This window comes from Haliaeetus albicilla, chromosome 16, assembly GCF_947461875.1.
Source record: "Haliaeetus albicilla chromosome 16, bHalAlb1.1, whole genome shotgun sequence".
NCBI lineage: Eukaryota > Metazoa > Chordata > Aves > Accipitriformes > Accipitridae > Haliaeetus > Haliaeetus albicilla.
This window is the reverse complement of record NC_091498.1, coordinates 15,005,632-15,028,161: the sequence shown is the minus strand read 5'-3', so window position 1 is coordinate 15,028,161 and position 22,530 is coordinate 15,005,632. Positions and strand designations below refer to the sequence as shown.

Sequence of the window (22,530 nt, the reverse complement as noted above, 5' to 3'; positions counted from 1 at the left end):
TTTAGCCCTGGCTTTGCTTAGCTGCCTATATTTGCATATACTTAGCTGCCTCCTCTTTGCTTTTGGATATGAATCTTACCTAGAAAATGTTCCTGAATTTTTGGGCAAAGCAGATATTTTTGTGGAGATTTTCAACACCAGACCTGCTTCTTTTTTCTATCAACTTTCTAGGAAGGTATTTGGATCTCTGTTTATTATTAAAATTATATTGTCATTTTAGGTAGTGTTTCTCAGCAACAGATGCATATAGCCTGTTTTATTTCAACCTGCAACTTTCAAACCATTTACAACAATGGGACAGGGGATCTGAGATCTTCTAGAACACTTACTTTCTCCTTTCTTCACATATTGGCTTCAAAGATTCAAGGAGAAAAAAAAAGAAATACATGATTTTAGCTTAGTCACATTAGCAAGGAATGCATCCAGAGAGTTTCAGGGAGCAGAGAGTAGCCTTTCACTGAAAACAGGCAGCAAAGCATCCATACTTTTGTCCTTTACTTTATCCTCAGCAGTATCCAATACAGGAGGAGTTATGTGGGTTTGCACGTGTGTGTATGGCTCAGGTACAGACAGACAAACACAGCCAGTTTCAGGAATACTTACATCAAAATCTACTTTCTCACCCTCTGGTATTTTAGGAGCAGTTAGTCTGCAGAGAGCCAAAAAAAAAAAAAAAAGAAAAGAAAAAAGAAACAAAACAAACAAACAACAAAAAAAGGATTTTCATCTTAAAGAACAGGCAGCTTTTTAAATACCACATCCTGACCTGACCTGCCCTCAGGAATGATGCTGACAAGGAGGAATGTTGATGGAGATACAGAGTGGTGAAACAGCAAGTCAATGGAAAACTACTCCAGAATAGGACTAAGGACCATTGTCCTTCCTGGAAGGTCACGCAGGGCAGGGAGCTACCCCTAAAAACCCTTTTCATTCCCAAAGCCTATGGTCATTCCCTATCACATGGGAAGACATTGGTCCACGAGGCTGTTGGTGCAGCGCTGCACACTCCGTTCTGGGCAGCTGGCAGAGTGGGAAGGTAAGGTGCTGGGACCCAGAGCCATAGGTCCATAGGAAACCTTAGTTAAGTTCAAGTCAGCCCAGCCCAACATTTGCCACCCTTCCTACTGTCAGCAGTCCAGGATGGATGGGTAGTTTCCCAGCCAGAGGGATTTACAGAGGATTTACTGTTGAGCTGCCTATATCTTGGGGTACTGTGAGACCACTGTATCTTGGACAGTTCACAAGTCCTCTGACTTTATCAGGAACTGGCCTTAAGACCCTGGCCAGTAACTACTTCCAAGGCATCCTCTGGCAGAAGCAGACATCCTGGAAAGGCATGCAGGAACAGCTGGATGTTGCATAAGGGAGGGTTGGATAAAAGCTTCTAGTGGCCATTTGCCTAATAGACAACAGCTTCTGCTAGATCAGAAAAATTATGCCAGGGTTTTGAAACTCCCTGCCCCTCATACTTACTTTATTCTAGGCTTCTCCTCTGTATTTGGAAACATGGAGCAAAACAGGAAGGGAAAAAGAGGGAGAACAATTAGAACGACAGAGATCATGCCAGCTGCTAAAGTAAAAGGAGGGAAGGGAGATTTAATCCTGGGGGAAATATCCCAGAGAACCTGGTTAATTCTCAAGGACTTCCAAAAGAAATACACACACTCACAAACCCCTTTTGCTAGGAGTGAATCTGTTTTTACCCTTGAAACAGAATTTGGCAGAAAATAATCAAGAGACTGTGTAAAAGTCCCAAACGTAGCATCTGGAAAGCAATGGTTTCATGTAAATGAAAAATTATTTTTCTCAACCCATCCTTACCAAAGCTGTAAGGAGGACAGCTGGGCTGGAGGGTAGAAGAAAATGTTGCCTTTTCCAATCAGCACTTCTTTCACTAAAGTTAACCTGAATTCACAGAAATGTCAATGATAACTAGGCTTTGCCAGTTTTGCTCAAATGCCCCACATGGAGGCCAGGAGGCAAAAAGCTTCCTGACACACATTTTCTCCAGGTTCATTGACTCCCAAGATAGCTTAGGGCACATGTCCCTGAGATATCTTGGTGCCGTGGGGAAGATGCTTATTGTTCTGCACTGTGTGGTGCTCCTCAAACCCAGCTTGAAAAGGCCATCCTCTCTTAGCAAGCATCCTCTCCTGCTGAGGTACATGCAAAATTCGCAGCATATTGCATCTCCAGGAGAGGTATAATGCCCTGACAGGCAGGCTAAACCATCACAGAGACCGTCAGCTTGGGCCCTCTGGCAGTCAGAAGTGCTCCCATGCAACAAGTGACCTTTCCCTGGCTCTCAGAAATGTGCTGTCTTACGAGTTACTTGCTTAACATTTGTGCTTGTGCTCAATTCCCCTCCCTGCTATGCCTTTTAAACTTTAATTATTAACTCCAGTGTAATGCCAGTAAGTTCAGCACTGTTATTCTCACAAACAGAAGTAAATTAAACCCAGTCTCACAGGGACCCAGGTTGACTTTCATAACCACACACTACATTTGAACTTTCAGGGATGCTGCTGGATTCTGCAGTACAAGACTCTCCCTGTGTTGGTTCAGTGGGAGGAACTGAGGTAAAAAGCTCACAGTCTATTGAATCTGGTTAAAAAAAAAAACCAGCTTTGTAAAGTAAAAGTAAAAACAGCCTCCCCTCAGGAGTGGGTGCACAAGCCCTGCTATCCATATCATGATACAGAAAACTATTATATTTTTTCAAATGCTTATTTGCATCCAGCTATTTGGGGACTGATGGAGGAAATTGGGAATAGCAAATGACACAGAATAGAATAAAATAAAATGAAACACTATAAGAGGAAAAAAATAGCAAAAACTGATACTGGAAAATATTTAGAGACATCAGTTGCAAGGATGTTGGATAACAAAAAATTGAGAAGGTGGCTGGAAATGGGTTATTGAGATAATTAAGAGAAAAGACATGAGACATGCGTAAAAGAGATCAGAAACCAACCTTTCCTTTCTCTCACACTTTCCCATACCAATTTCAGTAATGAAATTTTGGGGGGTAGGCTTTTCTCATTTACTTCAAGAACACTGCCTACCAAAACAAATCTTAATTGAGGCCTCTAGATGCTAAAGCAATGCTAATAAAATAAACAGCATGTAATTAGAAAAGTGTTTTAGAGCACTCATATAAAGGAAGCCACAAATTGCTCCTGAAGAAAAATACTATTAGCCGACAGCATACTTCTGTATTTCTCCAGTTACTTTTTAAATTGTTTTGCTTTTCAAATAGCCAGTGAGCTTCTTAACACATTAGTTAAATTGTTTTTTTTTTTATCTGGAGAGAGGAAAAGTAATGATGATTAACCAGTCTATCAGGGATGTTATTCACACAGGATTCCCTTCCCTTGTGACATACCCAGATAATTTTCAGAAATGTTCCTGTTTAGCTTAAAGCTGCCAGTTAGCAACACTTCGGGGGGGGGGGGGGGAGGGAAGTAGACAGGAAATAACTGGTTTTGTTTGTTGACCTTGGTTGCCAGGATCGACATCTGTCTGTCAAAAACTGCAAATTTAGTTTCAGCTGCCACATCAGCTCTTTAAACTTAATTAAACCAACAAACAATTGTAAAAATAAAAGGAAAAATTAAGGTTAGTAGATCTTGAAATAAGAAATTGTAGTTAGAATATTTAAAGGTACCTCCAGAAAACCAGAAAAGGGGATAACAAAGAAATAGGAGCCTTTATTAAAAAACAAACAGTAATAAATCTGTCCTTTGCAGTGCATGACCCAGCATTGGTCCATACTGTATGCACCAAAAGCAGCCCATGGTTGTGATTTATTTTGAAATGCCCCTTCTTTCATGACACTGAGTCAAGGAACTGGTCCAAAATTGGTTGACAAGCAGGAATTGTCATAGCAAATTCCTGTTCCTATGGCAGATTTTGACTGACATTCTGGTTATTCTGCCAATGAACCATGGGACCGTGACAAAATCCCCACATACAACCCTGCCAGAAGAAGGCAAGAGCCACTGGAAATCCAAGTTCACTGCCCTGGTGGTTAGACAGTTTCTGAGTTTCTGGTTTCCAAAAGGGTTAGCACAGGGAGAGTACACACCACCATAATTACAACCTTGCTTTCTCCTGCGCAATCTATGAGATATTCACACAGTGCTCCCCTTCTCTATGAATCCATCTGAACTGCCTTTACTTCATTCAGAAATCCCTAAACATCCTCCCCTAATCCCACTTTTCAGAAGCAACATATCTAACTCACACTGTGTCCTTGGGGGGAAAAAAAAATTAATATGCTATTAAAAATAAAAGGAAAGAAAGAGAAAAAAAAGGAGAGAGAGGGGCTTAGAAAGGTCCTCAGCGTATTTCCCTAAATAAGGAAAAAGCCTGAAAAATGAGCAAAATTAAAACAAACAAACAACAACAACAAAAAATTACAAAACAAGGAAACGGAGACAATGCAGGGTGGTTTCAAGTGGCACTGGGCTTTGTCTTTCAAAACAGCTGGCCAGGTGTTTTAGGGATTGGGGCAGTCAGAACACAACCAAGCTACTTCAAAGGCCTGTAAAAGCCTGTGAGTCAGTCTATACATTTAAACTGGTTTTGAATTTGGCCCAGGGGGGCTAAGTTATCTTACTCACATACAAGAGCAAAACTGACTCTGCAAACATTTAGATTTGGTCCTTTCACATCAGCCTTGTGCCCACCTATGTGCTCCAGCACCCACTCAACCAAGTTATTATGAACACGCTATCTTAAGCCCATGGCCTGCCCCACCAGTCTGAATAAATTTATTCACATGCTTGATGTTTAGCACAATTTTAAGTGAATGGCTGGAGCAGAAGTTTAAATATCTGTAGATTCAGGCCTGGAGACCATGACCTTCTAAGGTTGGGTGAGAAAGGCATGTCTATGCAGGGCTCAGCTCCATTTTCAAGCATGCCACTATGATTTAAGAGATACTTTCCTGATTTTTGGGAGGATAGAGAAGGCTTGCCGATGAAACCTATGACACGATAGGTTCTAGCTAAAAGACAAGTCCAGAGCAAGCTTCTAGAGCTTGGTTTTCACCATCTACTATCCTAATGAGGATGTACAGGCTTCTCAGTGCAACAGTGACTCCCCAAGGGTGACTGGATATGCACAGTGAGCGATTCTTCGCGGCAGAGATGTTTTAGCCCAGTTCCTGAGTTTAAAATCAAGTGAGGGACAAAAACAAATACGGAAAAAAGGGTGAGATGTTAGAAAGGTAACTTTGTTGTCCTAAGACAACACCAAGCTACCATCATAGAATTCGCCGCCTTCATCAGCTGTAGGTTGAAGGATAAAAGCAAAAGAGAAGCAGCATAGTAGTCAATCCACAACCAGCATTGTTCTCCTAAGAGCAACTGTCCCCACTCCCTCCCTGCTACGCTGGGAACCTTGGACTCTCTAGAGATGGAACAAGAAGAAAAAAAGACCTTTTTGGTGATATGATTTGGCAAACATACAGCCCTTTTCTCCATGTTCATCCAAAGCTATCCAGAGAGACCTTTTCCCTCCCGTGCTCTCTTTGCTCTTGAACAAGGTCAGTGTTTTTAACACTGTTTCCTCAGCACTGAAAGAGAAAAAAGGTGAGAGTCTGTAGATGCATCACATACCTTCTTCAGGGGCTTCCTCTGTTGGTGTCATGGTGCAAGCAGTGATGGAAAGACAGGAAATAGAGAAGAAAAAAAACAAACAAAAACAAAAACAGAACAGATATTTAAAGCTCTTGGAAGCCTGAGAAAGAGACCAGGGAATGCATGAAGGGGGGAGGGGGATAAAGGAAGAAAAGAAAATAAAGGAATTAGTGAATTAAGCCAGGGAGAAAAGGTACCTGGAGAGGCTGTCAGGAGTTAAAGATGCTGTAAGGTTAAAGTAGTAGTAAGCATGGAGATTAAAGGAGAAAAGGGCTGCAAGTGATCATCTTGGTTAATATTTGTTTCTCTTGTTTTGTTCTCTTCTACCAACCCAGGACTCCTGTTCTCTCTGTCACACACATACACTCTTGTGTTGCAACTAGGTGGAGTAAATCAGAAGTCATGTCACATACCTGGCTCATGAACTTCAGGTGTGAAGTGTCATGGAACAAGATGCGATGGAAAATAAGAGAATGAGAACGAGAAACCTGTTATTTCACACACCAAAAGAGCTTTTGAGCCAAAGGGGAAGAGGGGCAGAGAGGAAGAGGGAAGAAAGAAGCAAAGTTAAGAAGTAAACCTGAGGTAAAATAAATTAATTACATTTGAAATAAACAGCACATAAACAGAAGTCACAGGACAGGAAAGGAATTCAGTCAGCTGAAACAGGCAGATTTACGATAATAGTACGATACTTAAAAAAACCTGAGCATTACATGACATAAAGCACAACCTGACAGCACAGTGTACCAAGGTTTACCTTCATTTGAAATATGCACATGAACATAGTCAGCACTCTCAAAGCACTGTTGGATCCGTCCTTTTCTACAGCAATATTTCAGTCATTTGAAATAAACACAGTGTGGTTTGGAAACCTACTGAAATACCTGCTGTAACTCATCATCAACGTTAGCTAACTTTCAAAGAAGCTCAGTTCTCTTTTCTAGATCTATGGCTTAGGCCGTTTTCTTCCTTGAAGACAACTTTGATGTCTATATAAATCTCCTGCTGTTCTTCACATCCATTTGCAATGTAGAATTATGAACAGATTACTTCATAGGAAGAAAAGGTTCATTAAAAGTCTGTGCAGGTCTACATTTCATTCTTCTAGTTTTTTTGGCGAAGCGAGAATCGATCAGCAATGTGCATTTGCAGGGCAGATTTTGCTTTTCAGCCATACACATGCCACTGAATATTTTGCAAAGCAGGCATAAAAATAATGCAAAATCTCACAGCATTTATATTGCCTGTTACAGTTAATGGGTCAAATTCTGCCCCAAGATTTGAAACGAAGCTTTCCCTATAGGAAGAAACATTCATTCTCGTATCACAGTGCAGAATTTAACCCATTCCACAAGGACACTTTTTGCTGAGCTACTCTTTCACAGTAGTATATGTGTTGCCCTAGTTTTTAGTAAAATTTTCATGCAACAGGTAAGCTTCCTCCTCCTTACTGCTGATTACACTTTACTGAGGAAAAAAAAAATTAAACTAAAAAAATAGCAACCACCCCAAAGGCATGCAAGTTACAAGCTAGCATTAACAGATAGGTTGTTATCTCCTGTCACGTTGTATTCACTTCCCACACACACCATCCCAGCGGACAGACACTGGGGAGTTTAGAAGTTAAATCACATACCTGGAGGGGGGGCTTCATTTAGTAGGAAGTGTCAGGGGAAAATCATAGGAAAGGAAGATAAAAGAATTAGAAATAAGTTATTCAGGAGGGGATCACCTCAAACTTTGGTAAGACAGGGTTGAAGGGTATCATTTGCAGACTAGGTTACAGGGATAGGGTGTTAATAAGAGTGGAAAAGGAGAGTAATTACAATGGAATGTGAAGTAGACATGGAGGAGATGCCATAGAAATGAAAGATAAAGGGAATTTGAATGTTGATGAATTGCAATGGTTTAAATCATGCAACTATATAAACAGTGGGCAATTGTAGTAACACTGGTGATCCTTAAATTTGAAAGAAAACATACTCAAGAAGAGCATTTTACAAGTGTGCAGTGGTACCTATGTTTCAGCTATGCACATGCCCTTTTAGCTGTCAGAGCAGTATGGGGATATGAGAGTTACTGCAAGGAAGTACTGCTTTGGATGTATCTCTGCTTGCACTTGAAGCTCCACCATCTAAGAACATCCACTGGCAGATTTGGGGCTTAGCTCTGCAGAACTGGAAATATTCAGGTCTACACAGGGCTTGTCTCTGCTGCAAAGGAGTAGAAACTGCTCGAGCCTGCGTGCCAGGATCCTGCTGCAGGCAATACCTGCGAGTGCAAGCAGCTTGTGCTTCTGCAGCTCGGGTACCTGCTCACTGACCCGGCTGCAGTATAGTCACAGCCCTAAATGGTTTCAGGGGCACTAAAGTGTTTCTTCTAAGCTTCTTAGAAGGTGACTCTTCAGTTACAAACAATAAGTATACTTTCCTATAGGGAAAATAAATTTTAGGGAATCTTAAGAATGGATTGATTCTTCATGACTGGTTTTCTTCAACAACTTCAAATTCCTATGTACAGGAATGCTTCAGATTAATACATAGGAATTTAGATGTCATATACATGCGCTTGGTTAGGTGGAAAGTGTCAGCAAAGAAAAATAAAGGAATTAGAGCAAGAACTGCACAACAGCAATAACTCTGAACTTGTGCGGGCCACAGCTATGACTTAGAAGATGTGTTAGACAAAGACAGCATTAATAACAGAGAAACTAAATAATCATACAGTGATATGAAAAGCTGGGACGGTCTCCCTCTGACATAGAAGTTTTCTTCTAAGCTTGTTATATTTACATCTTCTTTATAAACTTTCCTTTTTGTTATGCTTCATGTTACAGAGGGAAAAGAAAACATGGGGAGGCTGTAGGTATGGCTTTATTGTTAATCAGATTCTGTTAATACCTGGTGCTTTGCACAAATTTCAAGCTCATATGTATGTCAAAGCTTAAGACCGACACTCAAGTAGTGAATGGCAGTTCAATAAATACCAGGGAAAAGAGGTACAGAGGCAGGGAAAGCAGCTGGGATGGTAGCAGTGACCTTTAACTTGTGCAAACCAAGGTCAGAAAAACCTTAGGAGCAGCTAACAGACAAGAATGAATATGGTTAAAAGGAGAAGAAAAGGACATGAACGAAGAAGTGTCGAGAACAGGGGGGAAATGAGAAGCAGCTCACAGATGGATGTTGAAGTGTTAAGTCATGCAAAAATCAATCGGACAGCTTTCACCTCACTCACTTCAACCCTGGCAAAAGTACTGATCTCATCTAAACTAAGAGGCTGGTCTCCCTCTGCGGACAGCAGAGTGAAATAGCTGGGATGGGCGGCTGTTGAGATGTGACTACTTTAATAAAGCTACTCCAAATGGCACAGAATAATTTTCACAAACACTTTAGAGGACGCTCCAAGTTCAATGGCTGCTTTTCCAGAGAGTAAACATTATAATGTTCCCATACACAGTGTCAGGATGGATCTGAGTCCAGTCAGTGGCTATTATTACAGCTTATACACAGAGATATTTGTTTACAAAAATGTTATTACATTTTTCATGCAACAGTTAGCCTTTATCCTCATTATTATGCATCACAGAGCAGAGGAAATTATTACTGGTGGAAGGTGTAAGGAAGCTGCAAGTTACAGTTTATCATTAATATTTGATTTTTATCTGTTTTCTTCCACCATCTTTGAATTCCTGAGTATAATATTAGAGTTGCTGGTATCATTTTCCAACAGAAATCATAGTTTCAATTAAATTTCAATATTTCAAAACTCATGTAGATTTAGCTAAGATTTTGGTTTAAAAAAAAGAAAGTTTCACAACCATAAAATGTTGCATAGATATTAACATCTCCAGAAAAAACCTTTTCATTTTTTGCCTTGTGACAATCTCTCATTCCAGATTTGTTCTTGCGTTACACTATATACACCACATTATCCATAAAGTCAATGCTTCAGAAGCATCTAAAATAGAATTTTCATTTCAAAATTTGGAAATCTTCCATAGAGGAAATAGGAAAAAAAAATGTTGGAACAAAATGTTTTGTTTCAACTAAATAAAAAAAATAATTTTCAATAGCTGCCAAACAAGGCATTCTTCCTTTTTTTGTTGTTGTTTGAAAAGTTTCCAGTTTGTCCCAATTCAGAACATGACCCAATTGTGAAATTGCCAAGCGCAACTGAATTTCCAGCACACAATAACCCTTCAGATTGACGCAGAGGAATTCAGAAGTCACATACCTGGTTCATGGACTTCTTTAAGAGGGAAGTAGCAAGGAAGGAGATGCAAAGAAAGATAAAAGAATTAGAGCAAGAAACAGAGGATGATTAAAAAAACCTTACACTTTTTTTAGCCAGGATGGAGGGATTAGAGGGATAAAAACCATTAATAAGATTAAAAGAGAAATAGAGGGCACATATGGATGTCAATTAGAAAATCATGGAGGGGTAGGACAGGGGATGTTGGGAGAGAAGAGATACAGATGACTAACATTATTCATAATGTTATAAATCAAGTGCCATTGGTAGCCTTTAGTTGACAAAAATATTTGCTTGTATTTAAATCAAGTCCATTACCCATAGGTTTGAATGTGCAAAAAGGCTATAAACAATCTGTTCTTATTCATGTGCATAGAAATCCCAGCCTCTGCAGAAATCAGTGGGCTCGGAGGAGCTGGCATTGATTTCCTTAGTGCTCAGGATTTCACCACTGGTGTGTAGAGCCGCACACCAATGTGGGAAGGTAAGTATTAACATGTTACTGCTCTCCGACCTGCAGGATAAAGTATCCGATGAAAGCCTAGCTGGACATGCAGAGAGGGGGAGGCAGAAGGGCAATTGAAAGGTAAATGGGTTTGGGCTGGCAGGCTGATGCTTTAATAAGCATGACCTACTATTTTGCTGATCACACAGATTGTCTTACCAGATCTGGACTTCAATTCACATTATAAAATCAAGCAAAAATGCAACCCTGCTACCCCACGTTTTTGCATAATGCACATTAACCCAGAAACATACCCAATAGTTAAGGAAAAAGCATGCAACTACATCTTTTCTCTGAATTGGCATTTTCTGCAAATATGCTGCAACCAAAACGATGCCACTTGGTCTAATCCTTAGCCCAACAGAAAACTAGGTATGACACAGTGTCACTTGTTGCTCATGACTTCAGATGTAAGTCTCTCCACATCAGCATACATTGCTACAAAGGTGAGTTTTTTCTCGGCACAGTGGCAGGGGGACAGGAGGAAGAGGTACACTTGACCAAGGGATGTGGCATTGCCACAGGGCACGGCTGTCCCACCTCCAGCCCCGGTGCATGGCATAGAGGAAATGCTTTTGGGAGCACTGTCCCTGTACCAACTGGTATCCATACGGATAGCATGGTTAGAGACATCAGGGCACTGGAGAATATGTAAGCAATGCCCAGCCTGTGCTTCGGGCATTTTTTTCAAAACAGCGGTTAGTACTTATTACTCATCACACTGCTTATCCTATGAGAGCGAAGCAGCCGTCAGTGAGCATGCAGAGGATATTTTTGCATTGTCTCCTCTTCAACCACCTCCAGAATTCCTGCACGTGTTACCACTCCAGTCAGAAACAGAGGAATTCACAAGTCATGGCACATACCTTCCTCATGAGCTTTAGCGGGTGGGAAGAGTCACAGAGCAAAATGCAAAGGAAGACAAGAGCGTTAGAAACATCGGAATAACTTTTCACTCATACAAAATGGACAGGGAGGGAAATCCTGAGAATATATTGCAAGGAAATAAAACGAATATGGATGTGAAAAGCACTACTGGAAGTAAGGGTACAAATGGTCTGAGAGATTAAAAACATAAAGCTGATTTAAGTCTCTGCATCAGATGACATTTGTCTTATATGCACATTCCTGGAGTCCTGCATAAAGCCCAGAGCAGCATGCTGTTTCACAACTTTGACGCTCTCCCAAGTGGATTTACAACCTGATGCCAGCAGCTTTTTGGTGGCACGTGGCTGCACGTACTACCGTGAGACAGTAGTCTAGAAAGTCTATAGCATGAAGAAGAAAACCATCTTTAATCATCTGCAAAGCTAAAGCACCAAAATTATTACCAGTTGCTTTATACAACAGAGTTTAAACTGAAAAAAGGACATGTGGAAAGGCTATCGTAAGAATGTCAGCCCGGTAAAGGGGTGCAAATCCTCTCCGCAGCTGCAGCATCGGCAGCTGCTGTAGCACCAGACCAATCATGGGCACATCTGCACATCAGCCAGAGGCCTGACCCACCCCGAATGGTCCAAAATAAGCTTCCCAGGGACACCCAACCAGTCTCAGAGCGAAGGCTTTCAACCTTCATCCTTTTAAGAGGTTTACATTTCCCAGCGGTTTTGATATTTTTTTTTTATGCAACAGTTACCACACAGCATCGCCAGTGCATTCAATGTCAAGACAGAACATGAAGGAAGAGAGTACAAAAAACAAAATGGGAGCAAGTTTTGTTCTATATTAATATGCCTATTTTTAACTGCTGTTTCCTTTTACCATCTTACGGCTTACTGGCTAAACCAGAGCTTACTCTGAAAGATGGGAATTCAGGGGTCCTGTCACATACCTTCCTCCTGAGCTTCTTTAGGTGGGAAGAGCCACAGGACAGGATGCAAAGGAACATGAGGAGAAACACATTATTACATGGGCTGATATTACACAGGTTGAAAACTCTGTTAAGCCAGAGGGGAAAGTTTTATCCCAGTAAAGGATTCACTAATGGCTAGGAAGGGAAGGAATTTGAGGCATATGTGGTTGGGAAACAACTTCACCATGAGAGGCGATGAGGCAAAAGACACATTGGAGAGGGAAAATTTCCCAGTAAGCTCAAATACGTGCTGAAATTTCTCTCCAATTCCCATTTTAGAGGAACAACCTCCTGCCATTGCCCGGATGGGCTTTATGGGAAGCTCTGCACACGGCAGGAGCGGCAGAGAGGCTGGGTTACCACCAAGCCAACGTCTGTCGGACCTTGCACCGAGACCATTCCCATGTGTTAGCCTGCAGCAGAGCCAGTCATGGAGGAGAGGTGGAAAGCAAGGACAACAGAAGCCATAAGGCAAAGTAACTGGGTCCTGCTCCTCTCACACCATGCTTGAATCCCCCCCACGGCCAAGGAGACAGCGGGGAGCAATTCGGAAGGCAACAGCACATACCTGCTTCATGAGCTTCGTCAAGTGGGACATGGAGGAAGGCAAGAGCAACAAGATGGAAAACGAGAAAAGTTAGACTAAAGAGTGTGTGAATGCAACAGGGGGGTCTAAAAAACCACAGGGGGTATGAAATAGAGAAACAGAAGAGAAGATGAAATGGAGACAGGCAACCAAAGCACACACAGGTACAAGAAATGTAAAACCTTCAGGACCTGGATGCTGTAAAAACCCTGCAAACCGCTCAGAGCGGGTCTCCCATGGCATTATAAACAGGTTTACCCTTGTTTCAAATATACCAAGCTTTGCAAATGTGGAACCAACACACCCTTTGGCTCTTCGTACCCAGAGCAACGTGTCTCAAACTTCTCAAGTGCAAAGGGTGAGTTTCTGTTCCAGCCCCTCTTCTGCCCTGCCTATCCCACCTTGCAAATGCTGCATGCAGTGTGGGGTCCAGTTGGAGTTACTTGCCAGAGTCTACATAGATATAATTAATAAGATCTGCATTCTGCAGTATTATTATTTATATTATATATAATATGATATATTATAGTCTACAAACTTATAATATATACAATGTACTATATATAATATTACATATTATAGAATATGTACTATGTAACATACGGCTACACACATACCTTATCACAGATGGATTTTTATTTCAAAAATCCATCCGACCATTATCTGCCAAGCTACATAGGAGAAACCAGTTGACACCTGAGAGAAACCTTTCTAGCCAGACCCCAGCTGTTCCGTGGCAGGAGTTAAAAACACCTAGGGCTAAAAATCAGCCTCAGAGCCTGCTGTGGCTTGGATGAAGGGATGGTATCTGCATCTCCCATGCTGCTCCCTCCCCAAAACCGGAGCAGAGGTGTCCACACAGATACTCAAGGACATGGGGCACCCTCTGAAACTTGTGCAAGGGACAAGAAAAGCCCTCTGCCTGCAGATTGTTTGTCCCAGCATCTTTCTCCTGCCTCTTGCTTTCTTCTACCACCTTCCAAAATTGAGGCACACATCAGCACCAAGCCCTGCTGCAGGAAAAAGGGGGGCTGAGAAGCTGTTTTACGTACCTTCTTCTTGAACCTCTTCTGCGGTGGGAAATGTCATGCAGCAAAGGGAACAGGAGGAGAGAAATTAAAGTGAGAAATATCTTATTGGAACATTCTTGAGGTTTGCCAAGCTCCCAGGCCGTTAGGGGTAAGAATACACAATGATGGAATTACAGGGTGAGAGAGAATTAAAAATAACATTTTTATGAGCATATTACAGGGTTATAAATGTCACTGAAATATGGGAATACGACCACAAATGAAAACCACATAAAAAAGGCATCCAATATTTTATTATTTATTAGAGCTGGCTAAAATTTCCTACAACTGACTTTTGGTGAATTTTCAACCAAAAATAAAATTGCTGAATTTCTTTAGTTTTAGATCTTTTTCTCAAATGGCGAAAAATTTTCACCAATGTGTATCAATTTTTGAAATTTCCAAGAATTTAATTCTTGAATTTCAACAGAAGGATATAAACTTTGCAGGGTGTCCCCCTCCCTTTTAAAAATCTAAGCTTTTAGAGGCAAAGGAGAGGAATTGACACTGTTGTGACCAAAAAAAAAAAAAAGTAAAATAGTTCAGTAAAAAAGGTAGACCAAAACAAATACATATATATATATTCGCTTCCATATACATACATGTGTATACATATATACACATATAGATATATATATAAATCATATATATGTGTCTATATTATATACATTGGGGTTTATATATGCATGTATTTTATTTATTTTTTTATATATACACACAAATGCTTTGTTTTGTTTTTTTTTAAACAAAAAATGAGGCCCATTTTCCTACCAGCTCAATAAGTGACATCAATGTCCATCATTGCATTGATGTCTGTGGCTTGGGACCGAGTCCCAGCCACTGGGTGTGAACCATTTGCTCTGGATTTCTTCACACACATTCTTCCTCCACACTGAGAGAGAAAGAAAGCAGAAACCATGTCACATACCTTCTTCCTGAGCTTCAGGTGGCAAGTGTCATGGAACAAGAAGCAACAGCAAGCAGGAAAATGAAAACAGAAAACTGTTAGAAACTGGTATTGGGGTGAGCTAAGGTCTGGAGAAAAAAGTGGTTAGACAGTGATGGAGAAAAGTTATATGGAAAGGAAATGGATGACTTTGGAAGAGGACACAAAGGCCAAGCAAAAGTGGGGAGCAAGGAGAAGATGCACCTCAGAGGAAACAGTCATGCAGATTAAAAAAGTATGACATAACCTGCCTATTGATTTCATATTAATCGTTAAATTTTTTGAAACCCAAAGGTGGACAGTTAGGAAAGTAAGGAGAAAGGCAAGAAATGCTTCTCCTTTAAGTAAGGCTTGTCTTGTAGAAGCAACACCCTTTATTTACTCTTTGGACATTTGACAAGGCATGAAGGATGGAGCATGAATAGCACTTTCACTTCCCCGGCTCTGCCCCTCCGGGCGGGACTAGAGACACGATGACGACTGAAGGCAGCCCTACAACCCATTTGGTGTCTTTATTTTCTTTCTTTTTTTGAGCCTGTGATCCCCTCAGAAGCAATGCTGGGGGAATTAGAGACAGAAGGATAATGTACCTTAGGGCAGGAACTACTCTCAGCATGGCCACAGTTGCACCTCTGTTCCCACCACCACTGATAAGAATTAGCCAGTTGCAACAATTTGGGGGAATCCGTGGGGAGAAAAAAAAAAAAAAAGAAAGAAAAAGAAAAAAAAAGCTGTATATAAAATCCCCAAATGGACATTTCCACACAGGGCACAGGGGCAAGTCTGTCTCAGAGCTGGTTTCATACCCTCCACGTGCAAATATTCCACCTCCCAGTAAAGGTTTTGCTCTTGACCCCTTAGAAGATGTCTTGGACACTAAGGGCAGATCCTGGGAGAAAGCCCCAGAGTTTGGCCCTCATCTCTGTCCAAGATACCTTGGGAAAATGAAGGACAACAACCGGCAGCTACGTTCGCCTGAACTGAAGCCAATGTGTCAAAAGTGCCCAACAAAGACAGCAATACATCTCCAAAATCTTCCTCTCCCTGCTGCCTACAAAAGCTGAAACAACTCGGGTGAAAAGGGCTTTTCATGCTCCACCCTTCCAGATCAGCACTCTGTCTCTCGCAGCTTGTCAAATCACCTTTTGCCAGCTAAAGGCGCATTAAAAAACTTCATCTTTGCCAGTCGGTACTCTGCCTCACCTTTTCCATCCTCCGCAGCACCCTGTCAGGTGCTCCTCAGGAGCTGGGCAACCTGCTGCTCTTTTCAATTTCAGAATTTAAACTCAGTCCGTGGATGTGGCCAAAATGAGAATGGCAGGATTTCCCTGATGATACATTGTGTGGGCTCTGCGCCAGTTCCTGCTCTAAAATGCTCCGAGTTTACGGACAGGTTAGCTCCCAGCTTCACAACCATCCCCTACAGCTCATAGAAATACTGCATTTCACCGTAACGTGAAGGCTCTGCACCTCATGGCCTAACAGCCTGTTTTATGATTTCCGACTGATTTACTGATCAAGTGTTTCAGATCACCTTTAGCGGCAAGCGCCAAAGAGAAGGGTGAAATACAGACAAGGAAAAAGCAGGACGAAGAATCAAAGAAAGATAAATTACGTTCCAAGTTTTTTTGTTACCTTCTTCTTCGTACTCCTCTGCATTGAAGTAGGGGAGAGGGAAAAAAAAAAGAGCAGACAAATCAACCATCAGCCTTGATGCATCGGTAGGACATTACCCATGGCAGAGCCCTTTGCACTCACAGGCATGCCGGGCAAGATGGTCTCTGAGAGGCCGCTTCCAAATCAGCAAGTAAAATAACAAATAAAATTACTTTGAGAAAAAAGAGGAGGTATAAAAAGGGGAGGAAGGCGATATTGTACTGAATTTTTTCTTGGGCAATGGGAACTCAGGTGTACACACACAGAAGGAAAAAGGTGGCAGAGAGGGCCTCCGAGTATACGAAAAAACAGCAAAGAAAAAAATGGTTTATGTTTATTGCTTATATATATTGTGGGGTTTTATGTTTTAAACCAGAAAATATTACATATACAAAAGCCTCAAAGTAAATTGCCAGCAGATGGCAGTGCCCCTACAAAAACTAGCAGCGTCCCCTGCAACCAGGGCATCAATGTGGCGCTGAAACCCTAAGGGCTGCCTGCAGGACGAAGACTGCCAAAGTGCTACAAGTAGTGTAAAATCACCGGAACCTGGTGACAGTCAGACGGACAGATGCACAAAAAAGAAACCTCAGATTTGTCTAACCGTAGCGGCGCTTTTTGTTAACATCTCAACAATGGGCAGAAAGGAGAACACGGACACGGCCAGCGAATGCTGCAGGCTTGCATGGAAGCAATTAGAGACAGATTTAAGACTTACCCTCTCCTTGCTCCCTGCGAGAGAGGAAAAAAGGTTATTGAAACTAGATAAATATGTCTTCCACTCCATATTATCGCCAAGCTTTAAACCATGTGCTGAAGCAACCCAATGCACTGTTGTTTAAAGTCTGCTGTTTCTTCTTTCCCCCATTCTCCCTCTGCTCTTCGAGGAGCCATTTGGTTTTAAGAGTAGTAAAGTAACTGGGTTTGGGTTTTATTTTAAATAGTGTTGCTGATTCTGAAGGTGGCTATGGATCCATATCCAGGAATAATCCTACCACCACAGGGCTATAACACGATACCCACACGTGAGCGCTGTGCAGGGGCTGATGAAGTTGGACCTCAAGCCAGCCTGCAGCCAACGGCCCACGCCAACCCAGATGTGCTACAGGCTCCCTGAACCCTAGGGCTGTCTAATAAAAATTTGGCATAAACCAGATGCTGGTCAATGTTTGTCCCATGGCTGTAGCAACATCAGTTTTGCGGTCTGTTCCTACTCTTTGCCCCCACCTTGCCAGCTTCTCCTGCTCTACCATCACCTTGCTTGGAACCCAAACCCCAGAGCAGCCCTGGGGCCAGACCCTAAACGAGGGAGGTGTTTGTTAGAGATTGCCTGAAAAAGGTGCCAAATCACATCTTTGGAAATATTTTTTTTAAGAGCAGGCTGGACAAAATGGCACAGGTTGAGCTGAGCCTCCCTTGTAGCAGAGAAGGGGGCTAAGTGACCACTGCAGGTCTGTCCCTGATGCCTCTAATCCCACGATTGCCCTAAATCTCCCCTCTGTACCTATAGATGCATAAACATCAAATAACTCCATTGGGTTTGGTCATATTACTCTAGATTTGTTAAATCAGGGCAGAAAGCGGCTCCTCCACCACACTGTGGTTTATTCCCCCTCCTCCAGGTGTAGGGCCACAGCCACGGAGGACAGGCTGAGCTGGGTGGAGGTGTTTGGGGGACATCTTGTGTTGGACAGGGAGGGTATCAAGTGAACTTTGATGGACCCTGTGACACTCAAAGCCAACACGGCCCTTCCCCAGTGCCACGGGGGGCTTCAGGCTGTGCACAGAGCGGCACCCAGTCCCTCCTCCCCGTGGGGATGCCCTCGCTTCGCTGCGTGGAGCCAAGCTGAAGAGACGAACATGCAGGCGGCTTTTTCTCTACTTACACTTCCTCGGTATCAGACATGTTGGCAGTGAGTTTCTAGACAAAAGATGAAGAGAAGGAAAAAAAAAAAAAGGTGTTATTAGTGAGAGTGCCTCCTAAAAACTGCCAAGGCAGGAGCAGGTGGGTTGACATTTGAGGACGAAAAAGCCAGGCACCTGCTTTCCCACACCGCAGCCAATCCCCCACCACCACTGCCATTTTGGGAGCAGCACAGACCTTTGCCAGGCAGGTCAGAGGAGAAGGAGAGGGGAAGAGGAAAAGATCATCTGGAAAGACATGCCCTGTCAACTCAGCTCCTTCCCACAGGCAGGCCCAGGGGGGAAGACTGAACCTGGGTTTAAGTTACAAATCCTCCAGAGCTCAGGGATATGGGCGCAGGCCAGGGTGTCCTCTCACACCCATCTGACATTTCCATCGCTCCAGCAAGATCAGAGAAATTTTTCCTTCTTTTATGCTACCACAAGTGGGAAGGCACCAGCTCCAAAGCATTAGTCAGAGCTAACAAAAAAAATAACTGAAACTACCAATATACCCAGAGATAACTACTCATTCGTCAGCACCCAAAAGTGTGTCTGGTTTATACAGCTGGTGAATGCATGGACAATTATCTATTGATTAGTGCAAGATGAAAACTGGCCACATGCCTGGTTAGGCAATTCATATCAGTATAACCAGGTATATTTATTGCAACCAGTCTTCGCACCATGGGGCAGAAACGAACCCATCCACGGCGCTGTCATGGCTTGCATTTCTGCACAGCCCGAGTCAGGGCTGCCTGCAGACCACCGCCCGCAGAACCCTGCAGCCGGGAAAGTGCGAGGGATGGATATGGCCACTCTGCTGATCTTTGCTGGACCCCAAATGTGTGTATCAGAGTCTCAGATGGAATCAGAGGGAGCAGCACTGCTATTTGGGGAGCATCGTGGTAACGTTGCACGCTGCGCTGGGTTCGGTGATGGCAGTTGTACAAAGTTATGGCTCTACCTAAAAGCATCAGCTGCCCTGAGGCCAGGGGAGGAGGTGGGGAAGGGGCCCCCAAAACTTCCTCCCAATCCACAGCCGGTCTTAAATTAGAAAGCCAGGCTCCTCCTCATTGGGAAACCCAAACCATGACTTTCCTGACTTCATTACTCAGCTGATATATGAGAGATGTCTTGAAGGAGCAGGTGGGCTGACTTAGGTTCAAAAGGAACAACTGCAGCTCGGCAGCTTTCTATTTCAGAGGAAGGCAGTAATCCCATAGGCTCCAACCCTGCCCTATAAGGGATTCTCTCCATTCCCCAGCAATGACCCTGGGCACCACACGTTAACACCAACAGGATTTAAACCCCCCATGTTCTAAGCAGCAATAAACAGCCAGCATTTTTTCTTCTGGTTCCTCATTTATCCTCTTTCTGAAATTCAGCATTGCCCTGGAAGTAGTGTCAGCAATGGCTGTGTTATGACACGATCTGAGTAGCTGGATGGGAGAGTGATCTACTGCTAGGACACATGAGATTTGGGTTCAGTGATCTCTTGGTCCCAGGCTGCTTTTACTTTGGTAGCTGTGATTGCCTACTCCTCAAGTGCAACAGCCATCCCAAGGAGTACTTTGGGGACTCTAATCCCACCAGGCAGGAGGAATCTGGGAGGAATTTCAACTCTGCAAAAGGCTTTTCTGCTGCATTGATTCCTGCTACTTCTTCTGTTACTAACTTGGATGCTACAACACCTCTGGTCTCTTTCCCCTGGTCTTTTTTATCTAGATCATCAAATCTTCAGGATAAAGACTTCCAGTTGCTACCTGCACAGTGGCTAGCAGGTTTGCAATCTCATTTTAGCCTCCAAAAATTATTCAAGCTATTAGTAATAATGCTTGACAGTATGTTGGTTTATGCAGCAGGACAGTAGGGCTTCTCCTGGCAAAAGCCCATAGAGGGAACCTGCCAGATTCCCAGCTGTTGGCTTCTTCCAAAATGCATGATCTATAAAGACTCAGGGCAATGGCCAGTCCTCCCACAGATTCTGCTTTTAATTTATAAACCCAGACTTCCTTCTCCAAAGGTGGAGGAGGAAAAAAAAAGGACTTAAAGGACTTTGGGCTAAACTCTTCTTCCCTCTCACTCCAGTGAGAAGAGTAATACTGCTCAGTGCTGGAGAAGAAATCAGCTCAAAAGCCCTGCGTATGCATACAGAGAGCGAACGTCTGTTCAGTGTAGGGTAGGCACGTAACGCAGCACATGCTGTTCTTTCCAAGGCAATTGAAGTCAACGGGAGTCTTTGCAATCAGGCTTTCCATTAACAGTTACTGGAATGAGCTCATCTAGTCTCCAGTTTAGCTCTAAGGACATCTTGCCGAGAGTTGTCACATTGGCTGTTCCCCTACACCCTTCCATATTTGTTAATCCAAGCACTGCAAACGCGAATGGGATTTCACATGGCATCTGTCCGCATGCTATAAAAGCCCAGCAAGAATGCCAGCATCCCTGACACCATAAGACCCCAGCCCTGACGGGTTTTCTGGGCCCTGGATAAAATGAATTAATAACAAGTGCATTGGCAGACTCTGTGCAGAGATGAGCCAGACACAGAAACCCCACAGGCTAGGGCAGGGGGCACAAAAAAATCCGGGGGGGGGGGGGGGGGGGGGGAATGCAGATTTCAGCCTTGCAAGGGCCAAACATTCAGCCAAGTTTTGTCATTCCGTCGGGAGGAGCTGGCATTTAAGGCTGTAGCTGACTGCCACTGCCCTGGCTGGAAAGCCAAAAATGTCTCTCCTCAAGAACAGCAAGGTGTCTGTCCACTTCATGGCATTCAAAAGCCATGTGGGCCATCAAAGCCAGGGGGAAAATGCAAACCATCATAGCAACAGCCACCTGAGATGAGAAAGGCTCTTTGATGCCCAGCACTGTCCACGTAGCTAACTCCGTCATCAAAGCAGCCAACAAAACCAAACCATATTTACATCCAAAAGGCCATAAAGCAAGCAATCTGCTAAAAGCAGTATTTTTTGCAGTTAGGATTAAGTTTGCTGAAGGCAATGGAAAGTCTCCAGCTGGCTCAGGATTACCCTTTGGTGGAAATCACTTTACACGCAGCAAATGCAGCCTAAGATTAAGGCTGTTAGCACCTTAAGGCAATAACTGGGTTTTGTTTGTACAGTGGCAGAAAAATAGGGTCTGGTCTTGACTGAGGTTTAAGGATGTAATAAAATCAATTAGTTAATACTGCCCACCATCTGGAAGGAAATCAAAACGCATAGGAAAGTTTCAGCAGACCAAAAATTTCCTGCCTGTTCCCACTCCTCAAAGGTGAATGCAAAGGTTATGTTCTGCATTTTGTTCAAGCTAAGCGGGTCATGGCAGGAAGGACAAATACCCCAATCCTCCTCAGCTCCAGGTGGGCAGGAATGCCCCATCCCTTTTGGCCCCAAATGCTCCTGCCCTCAGCTGAAAGAGCAGAGGCAGCACATCCCAAGAAGCCTCTTAGCAGCTGAGAATGCACCCAGGAGGGGGAATGGGCTGCCTTGCACCTCCAGGCCATCCCTGGAAATAACCCTTCTGTCAATCATCCCCTCCCAAGCCAGGCCATACAAGGGAGGCAAGGTAGCAGGAGCTGTACTGAAAGGGGGGAGGACAAAAGTGGCCATGTGCAGGTGATGGGACTTGGCAGGGACAGCTATCAGGCGAGGACTAGTGGTATGATCCACCAAGCACCACATGGCCATGCTTTCCCAGCAGGAGCCACTGCAAACCCATTGCATCTGGGTTTTTATATACATACATATATATTTTAAAAAATGTATTATATATATCTATTAAATATATAAATATATACATATACTTTTTTTAATATATATTTCTTCCTTCCCTTTGCCTTCTCTGTGTTTCTGAACTGCTCAGTACTTTCCAGCAGAAAGCGTTTCTCTCCCTGGGGTCTGGAGAGCAAAGCACCCACTGCAACGCTGCTCCTGAAACAGGGTAGAAGGACCCAAGCGCTGCTGCAGGCTCCACCGACAGATAGCAAAATCCCCATTCCCTGCCCCAAAATGTACCCTTTATCTTCATCTTTGGGGCGATAGGATCTGTTTGATCCCTGCATGGAATTTGCTAGCAACAAGAAGACTGAGACAGAGGACTAAAAGACAACAAC

The 22,530-nt window shown here is 43.1% G+C and overlaps 1 protein-coding gene across 8 annotated transcripts in view; it reads right to left on the bottom strand.

Annotated features, from left to right (window-relative positions):
- Positions 1-22,530, bottom strand: part of TNNT3 (troponin T3, fast skeletal type) — a 32,020-nt gene that overhangs the window by 8,408 nt on the left and 1,082 nt on the right. For 2 of the 8 annotated variants that reach the window (XM_069803633.1, XM_069803632.1), the window contains exons 2-9: positions 18,401-18,435; positions 17,233-17,246; positions 16,494-16,511; positions 13,895-13,912; positions 9,882-9,896; positions 5,625-5,642; positions 1,474-1,492; positions 604-649 (exon numbers count right to left, since the gene is read on the bottom strand). In XM_069803633.1, coding sequence (XP_069659734.1) covers positions 604-649; positions 1,474-1,492; positions 5,625-5,642; positions 9,882-9,896; positions 13,895-13,912; positions 16,494-16,511; positions 17,233-17,246; positions 18,401-18,420 — 168 coding nt within the window. In that variant the 5' untranslated portion in view covers positions 18,421-18,435. Of the gene's footprint in view, positions 1-603; positions 650-1,473; positions 1,493-5,624; positions 5,643-6,058; positions 6,071-9,881; positions 9,897-13,894; positions 13,913-16,493; positions 16,512-17,232; positions 17,247-18,400; positions 18,436-22,530 lie in introns of all 8 variants that reach the window. The other 6 variants (XM_069803638.1, XM_069803637.1, XM_069803634.1 and 3 more) reach the window with 5 other exon arrangements.